At 55.8% G+C, this 7,962-nt stretch overlaps 1 protein-coding gene across 1 annotated transcript in view; it reads left to right on the top strand.

Moving 5' to 3' along the window:
• The first annotated feature begins 227 nt into the window (after positions 1-227).
• The window catches only part of ISM2 (isthmin 2), a 14,495-nt gene continuing 6,760 nt past the window's right edge, over positions 228-7,962 (top strand). The window contains exon 1 of the mRNA XM_029239272.1: positions 228-408. Within this exon, the coding sequence (XP_029095105.1) occupies positions 277-408 (132 nt within the window). The 5' untranslated portion in view covers positions 228-276. The remainder of the gene's footprint in view (positions 409-7,962) is intronic.

Raw genomic sequence — 7,962 nt, 5'->3', positions numbered from 1 at the left:
GAAAAGAGAGAGAAGAGAGAGAGGAGAGAGAAGAGAGATCAGAGAAGAGAGAGAGAGAGAGAGAGAGAGAGAGAGGAGAGCCGCGCGCCACCGCCCCGCGCGCCCCCGCGGCCGCCGGAGCTCCCCTCCCGAGCCCTGAGCGCTGGCGCTGCCGGGCCTGCGCCGCCGTCCCAGCGCTCCCGCCCCCGGAGGAGGCGAGGCCCGGCGTCAACCGACTCGCCGGAGCGGCCCGGGAGGCGCGAAGGCGCCGGGCGGAGCAGCCTCGGGAGGGAGAGGATGCCTCGACTCCCCGGCCGCGCGGCGCTCCCCCTCTGCGTGGTGCTGCTGACCGCGCTGCTGGCCGCGGTGCGAGCGCTCCCCCTGCGGAAGCCGCGGGGCCCCGGCTGGAGCCACGTGAGGCTGGCGGAGGTGAGCGGCGCGGCGCGGGCTGCGGCGCGCTGGGTCCCTGCTCCCCCGGCCCCCAGCTCTGGCCGCGCGGGGAGCAGGACCGGGACGCGAGTGGTGGCCCCCGAGTGCGAGGGGCGGGACCGGCCCGGACGTCGGCGGGCATCGGGCGGCGGCCAAGTGCGCCGGACCTGCGGAAAACACCCCCGGGCTGTGAAGCAGGTCACCCTGGGGAGAAACGTTACTTCTGTGCTGAGTTTGGTGCGCAGACACCCTGCAGCCTCCCGGCTTCATTTCCCATCCGCCCGCCGCGTCCCCCCGGCCGCCTCGCCCTGAGCGAACCTCTCCTGCAGCCATGCGGTTCAGGTGCGCGCTCCGAGAGGAGTCCGGAGGATGCTCAAGGACCGCAGCGCTTTGCGGAGTGGCGGGCGGGTGTTGCTGAGGTTCCAGCGGTGAAGTGAGCCCCTGGTGCAGCCTCTTCAATCAAATCTTCAAAGGATTTGGGTCCTTTGGGGTGTGAATTGAGAGAAGGTGAGGTAGTAAGTGGGGGCCTCCAACTTGCTGGGTGGGACCTTTATATCATTAGGTACTTGAACAAGCAGAAGAGGTCGGTAAGAGGTAGAGGAGCGCTTTCTGGGGGTGGGGAGGGGCTGTGAGTGGGCTTTTGCGGGCGACCGAAGACAGAGGAGTGAGACCAAGAGTAGTTTAGACACGAAGAGAAATCACCGTCTGTCAAAACCCGCGTCTCCCGTCGCCAGGGGTCAACGGTCCAGCCGTTCCCTCCTGGACCACAGCGGACTCATCCCCATGGGGACAAAGCCCGCCAGACTTGTTGCAGGGTTCACGGGAGCAGGCCTGTGTGGCAGGGGGTCCTGGCCTCTCAGTGCACGGAGCAATTCTAGGGGGAGGCCGGAGTGGCTCTTCTCATTTTCCAGATGAGGACATTCAGGGCCCGAGGCGGGTGCAGGAGAGCAGTGAAGTGAGCGAGAGCCTGAGCTTGGGGCCCTGTCAGTGCCCAGGCTGCTGAGGCCCTCCAGAGGCAACGGGAAGAAAGCACGTCCCCTGCATTTTAGGGGGGGGGGATGGTCTCTGTGGACCCTTGTTTGTCCATCTTTTTTTCATGACTGCCCTCCCTCCTAAGGAGATTTTTAGACTCTATTTGTTCTAAGTGCCTCCCCCATGAAATTTTAATACCACAGATATGCTCTCTATTCATGCACTAAGTCCCTTTGGAGTGTTACAAACCATTGTTTTGCAATAATACTTAGATTTTTTTGCCTCCTCCTCCAAGATCTAATTTTTCCCCCTGTTGAGAGTACATCCTGTAGACCAGGCGTTCTCAACCTCCACACTACCATCATCTTGGGATTATACACTTCTTTGTTGTGAGTTGTAGCATTGTAGGATGTTTAGCAGCATCTCTGGCCTCTACCCACTAGATGCCTGTAGCACCCACTGCCCAGAGCCAGACGTTATTTCCTGTGGGATACCCGCTCTTCCTGCCCGTTGTTAGGAGCCACAGCTGAAGACAAATCTAGAGGAACTGAACAGCCTCTGGCCAGTCCACTTCCTCAGTGGAGATGACAATGGAAATAAAATTAACTGAATTGGCATACTTTTTTACTTACCCCTTTGATTGTAATTATTTTTAGTATGTTTGCCAGATCTTCCCCCAAGGCCAGCCCAGAGGATGAGTTATTTCAGAGCCAAAGTCACATCCCCAGCCCTGGTATAGAGCCTGGCAGAGCCCTCAGAAACATTTTCAAACAAATTACTGGCATGGAGGAAAAACAGAGCTTGGAGCCCGAGGCCTGGGGTTCTGGTCCCAGCTGGTTATTAACTCATGTGTGACTCCCCTTGGACAATTTCCTGACATTTGAAATGAGGGGCTAAGTCACCTCCATGGTCCCGTCCAGCTCAAACGTTGTTTCCCAAGTGTGAATGATGTGTGCTAAAGCAGTCACACATCAAAGGTGTGAGCTGAGGAATCATGTTGAGAGAGTGCACACTGCTATTCTAGGGCCTTGGTGATGTGTCAGACATCGCTGACCAGCCCAGGGGGCTTTGTGAAGAAGCTGAAGAACATAAACCCCCCCTGGATCCAAAGGTGTAGGATGACTGCAGGGCAGTAAGCATCCCTTGGGCCTGGCAGACTCAGTACAAAGTACTTAACATGATGTTAGTTCATTGTCAAATATCTGACATGGGCATCATTCCCATTTTCCAGATGAAAACAATCGAGGCACAGAGATGGTGAGCCTCACTGGGATTGGGAGCCAGGTCTGTCTTTCCAGAGCTACACTGAGACCTTTGCGTGTCATGCTCCAGCCTGCTCATCTAAAGTCTTGAAATCATTACTATCGTGAACAAAATATGCCATCCTCTCTCTGGGCAGGCCTGTTGCTGAGCCTCAGTTTACTCCCACAGTCGAGTGGGAATGAGAACCCACTTTGTTGGGTGGCATGCGGGGTGAGAAAGCACTGTCCACGTGGGTGGCCTCGTCGTTACAAGCGGCTGGGGCCACGCAATTTGTTGGGTGCTGGACGAGCAAAGAATGATACAGCTCTGCCTTGGGTATCTTCTATTCTAGTCGGGATCAGAACACCACCCAAACAGCTGCAGGGCATTTTGTGTTCCTATAGTCTTGTCCTCATTTGAAGGACAAGGAAACTGACAATGGGTCCAATAACTAAGCCAGGATCCAAACCCAGCTTTGCTTAATTCTCCAGCCCCTGGGCACCTAACCCTGGCACCCACCACCTCCTAGGCCAGCAAGGGAAGACCCTGGGGCAGGGCGGAGGGGAGCTGGGGACTTGCAGCCACAAGAGGGTAATGGAGGTTAGAACTAGGCAAGAGAGAAGAATTGATAGAGGGCAGCTCCTCGGCTTCAAGGACTGTCCCGCAGGAAGGACTCTCCCACGGGGCAGAGCTGGGCACATTTCATGCTGCGGCAGCAGGGATTCAGCTGCCATGGGAGGAAGTACTTTGTGAGGGTGCAGGCTGAGATGAAGGACTAAACACAGAGGAAGGAGCTCCCCAAACCCGGGGCAGCGTCATGCAGGTGGTAGGGGTACTTAGGCAGCACTTCAGTCCTGGCGCATCATCCAGCCAGTTACCTGGCAGCAGGGCCTGGACTGCAGGAGGGGCATGGTGGGTTGAAAGGTCTCATCTGCCAGGTGGGTGGCACCGAGAAGCAGGTATTTTTCTGAAGATAGGCCTTCTTTGGTTGGGGTCTTTCTGGCCTAATCAGTGAGCAACTGACAGAAGGGGAACTGGAACCCAGGTCTGTGTGAGGCGAGCCTGTGGCCCTGCCCTCCGCCACCTCCTGCAGCTGGGCACCTTCCCGCCTCTTGACTGTGAACTTTGTTCTCCCTCCAGACCATTCTTCTCTCTCTGAGAGGTCGGAACCACTGGAAAGGTGGTTGAGGGAGAGAAGGAAGGTCAGGAACTGAGACCTGGAGGCTGGGCTGCTCAGTGGTCCCAGGCAAGTCCCAGCCTCACTGGATCTCAGTCTCCTAATCGTCCCTGCCCTTCTCACCTCACTTGGTTGTTATGAGGATCAACGGGAAGGATGGATATGAAAAGCAGAAAATCCTGTCCTCGTGTTTTGTTCATTCGACACATTCCACACCCCACAGTGGCAGGCAGTGAACTAGAAGGTGCTGCCCGTGCCCGGAGCTGGCAAAGCACAAGGATTAAGAGCACAGACTCTCTAGCCAGCTCATCTGCCTCAAAACCTGGTCTGCCAGCCCCCCGTGTAACCCTGAGCAAGTTCCTCCACCCCTCGGATCCTTGGCTGCCTCCTCTAGGAAGTGAGGGTGATGCTGGTACCTCGTGGTTGTGAGGATTCATTGGGTCCGTATCTGCAGGGTGCTCGACAGCACTGGCTACGTAGTTCATGGGGCCCAGTGCAGAATGAAAACGTGGGGTCTCTAAGCATTTCAAGATGGCAACAGCAGAGCAGTAAACCCTGTGCAGCGTGCTGTGCAAGCGCACAGGTCACTCAGCATGAAGCCAGCCCTGGGGCTTGGAGGGCGTGCTCTGAGGTAGGTCTCCCTCCCAGGCCAGGGTGGGCTGGGTTAGAACAGCGCACACCAGCGAGGAGGGTGACATCCAACCCCACTCCTCTGCCGGTGGTCCTCTGGCCTGTCTGGAGAAGCAACCGCCTTTGAATGATGGGGCTCCAGCACCTCCAGGAAGCCGTGGTGACTGTGTGTGCAGCCGGGCTCTGTAGGGAGGCGCCCGGGCCTTAGCAGTGGCTGCGCGGAGGAGAGATGCTGGACTGCACCTGGCAACTGGATTTCATTATCCGGAACAAGTTCCTGACCCCTGAGAAGAGGCAGAGGGGAGAAGGGAGAGTGGGGGGACTGTGAGGGGAGCTGAAGCAGGTTAGCAGGCAATGCTCAAGCAATGCAGTAAGGGTTTGTGGGTAGGGGGGGCTCTTATGTTAACTGGAAACACATGGGTCAGGGCTGCCCTGCCAAGCCTGGGAGCATATGCCTGGGCCCGTGTTTGTGTGTGTGTGTGTGTGTGTGTGTGTGTGAGAGAGAGAGAGAGAGAGAGAGAATGAATGGTGGGGACATATCTTGGTGTATATCTATATATCTCGTGTTTATCTGGGTAATGACACCATCCCCAAAAGAATGGAGCTGTGTATTTGTACACGTGTGAAACTCCACATTTAAGCATAAAAGATGTGGGAGGTGGTTCCATGGGATAGGGCAGGTGTTCTTAAACAGGCGGGAGCCTCCAAAGTTGTTTCAGAATGTCATGGAAATACACCGCCCAGAGATCTGCATCAGTAGTGGAGGGGGGCGGTCTTCAAACCAAATAAGATGTAAAGAATCAACACCGTGCTGGTGAGAGGGGTGCTGCCCGCTCTCTCTCTGAGAACTATCTATCAGCACCTCTAGGTAACACTCACTGCATGTGCCAGGCGCCGTTCTAACTCAACAGCCCTATGAGACAGGGATGGCCGGCCGTTTCCCTAATTTACAGGAGGAGAAACTAAGGCAGATTAAGTAACCTGCCCACGGTCATACAGCCAGTAGGTGTCCAAGTTGGGGTTTGATCCCAGGTGATGTGGCCTCCAGCCTGCACTCGTTACCACCACCTTCGGGGCCAGGCAAGAAGATGAAAGCCGAAGCGCTTTTTGAATGCAGAGGGGGTTGCCCTTGAGGGGTAATTGGCCTGAGTGTCTGCGCAGGCGCGTGTGCACCGATGCCTGGGCGTTGAGATCCGGCAGAGCTGAGTTTGAACCTAAGCTCCCATACTGTAACCTGTGAGACCTTATGGAAACCCCTTACCCTCTCTGAGCCTCCACAGCCTCATCGTTAACACAGAGATAGTCACACTCACCCCTCATCAGTGCTGGCATTCATTCAATCACTCAGAAATGATTTACTGAGCGCCTGTAGCGTGCCAGGCACTGTGCTAGGCATGCGATACAGCGTGAACAAAGCAGACAAACATTTCTACCTGCACGGAGCTTACACCCTAGCTGGAGTAAGTGTCAGAAGGTATGTAAAGGGCGTGGTCCAGGCGCGGTACGGAAGATGCGCTCAGACGGTGCTTACACGTCAGGGCTCTGAGTGCTCTGCCCACATCCCTGCAGGCCTCACTTCCAGTTGCCTGAGGGCTTTTGCTGGCACTAGGGCCTGCTCTGAGCTGTGCATGGCCAGCCCGAAGCTCCTGGAGTGCCCATCCTCTCCCCCACCCAGCCTCCCTCAACCGATGACCATTGGCATAACTGAGGCGCCCAGTGGGATGCGCTCCAGTTGTGCACCGTGGTCACTGGCTCCATGGAGCATTCTTTATTAGCTGCCTCCCTCCCTGACTTGCTGCCTCACTCCCTGCTGGTGTCTCCAGGGATCACTTTCCAAAGGAACCACTTGCCCTTGAATCTTTGTCTCAGCGTCGGCTTCTCAGGGAACCCAAACTAAGATCAGATGTCCCCCTCCACTCCGGGGAGTTCCCCAGGGGCTGACACACAGGGCAGGAGGCTCCAAGAGAGGAAGGGTGGTGTGTGTGGCTGTGATGTTGAGCCAGGGCTTTCTGTGGCCTCTGCTCATCGTCTGGTCCGATTGGGCACCAGGGTGGGGAGGGCTGGAAACGGACACTTTGAATGCCTGCTCGGTGCCAGCCCTGTCCCATCACCGTTTCCCATCTTACAGATGAGGACGCTCACAGAGGTTATGTCGCCTGCCAGGGTCCCAGAGGTCAGAAGCCAGGCCACCACTGGCATTCAGACGCAGGCAGCCTGACTCTAGAGCAGGGTCTCTTAACCGCAGCACTGTTGACATTCTGGGCTGGATAATCCTTGCTGTGAGGTTGTGCTATGTATGGATTGTAAGATTTCTGGTTTCTACCCACTAGATGCCAGTAGCACCCCTTTCCCCGCCCCAGCTGTGACAACTACAAATGTCATTGCCAAATGTCCGCAGATGAAACCTGGTGTTTGTGCCCAGGAGGCTGGGGCATGTAAATCAGCTAGAAAGGCTGCAGACCCTGAACTGCTGCTGCCCCAAGTCTGCCTGTTTCTGTGCCCAGAGGCTGCAGACAGAGGAACTGCTGTGCAAAGTTGTGGGGACAGTTAGGGCTTCCGTGGAATTATGGGTGGGAATTGCTAGGAAGGTGGCATCTGGGGATGCTCCAGGCCTCCAGGATTGGCCAGAGAAGGGGTTGGGTTGTTCCATTACTCATCTATCCATCTTCTGCTCATCCGTCCCGGCTATCTGGACCAGAACACTTTCACTCATCGAGAGACTCTGGGCCCCGGTTGAGATGGGCCCACGGCTGCCCTGGGACCAGGTGTTTAGTGCAGGAGCCTTGTTTGTTTTGGTTCTGTTTTTTGTTTTGGTTTGGTTTTTTGGCTGCGCCACATGGCATGCGGGATCTTAGTTCCTTGACCAGGGATCAAACCCGTGCTCCCTGCAGTGGAAGCGTGGAGTCTTAACCACTGGACCACCAGGGAAGTCCCAGTGCAGGAGCCTTGGAGCCAGGCCTCTGGGGACCACAGAAGGAGGGGGTCAAAGGGGAGAGACATGAGAAACAAGACTGATTCAGCCCCTGATATGTGAAGTAGACTCTCAGCGCTCCCACCTGCAGTGTTGGAGCATGCTGTTTAAGAGTGTGAGCTCTGGCTGCCTGGTTCAAGTCCTGCTTCTAACAGTAAATGCCTGTGTGACCTCAGGCAAGTTACCTGCCTTTTCTGTGCCTTAGTTTTCATGATCAAAATGGAGATGACAGCTAGCCCTTACCTCTGAGGGTTGTTGGGAGGATTAAACGAGTGATCTAAGTGTTTAGAATAGTGCCTGCCACAGTGGATGCTGTGGAAGTGTTTGATAAATAAAATTCTGACAATCCTTCCAGGTAGGAATTATTATTCTCATTTTGTTGGTGGGAAATCATCAAATTGAATGAGCAAGTGAGAAGGAGAGCTGGGATTTGAACCCAAGCTGATCTGACTCTCCAGACCCATGTTTTTCAGCCGTACCACACTGTCCAAGGTATGAGGCGGGAGGTGGGCTCAAGGCTGTGGCCTGGGTGAGGCAGGGTCCACAGGCTCCTGGCCCCTGA

Source organism: Monodon monoceros, unplaced genomic scaffold (assembly GCF_005190385.1).
Source record: "Monodon monoceros isolate NGI ecotype Baffin Bay Population unplaced genomic scaffold, NGI_Narwhal_1 Super_Scaffold_21, whole genome shotgun sequence".
Classification (NCBI taxonomy): Eukaryota; Metazoa; Chordata; class Mammalia; order Artiodactyla; family Monodontidae; genus Monodon; species Monodon monoceros.
The sequence above is the reverse complement of the archived record's forward strand: the minus strand, read 5'-3'. Positions and strand labels throughout refer to the sequence as shown.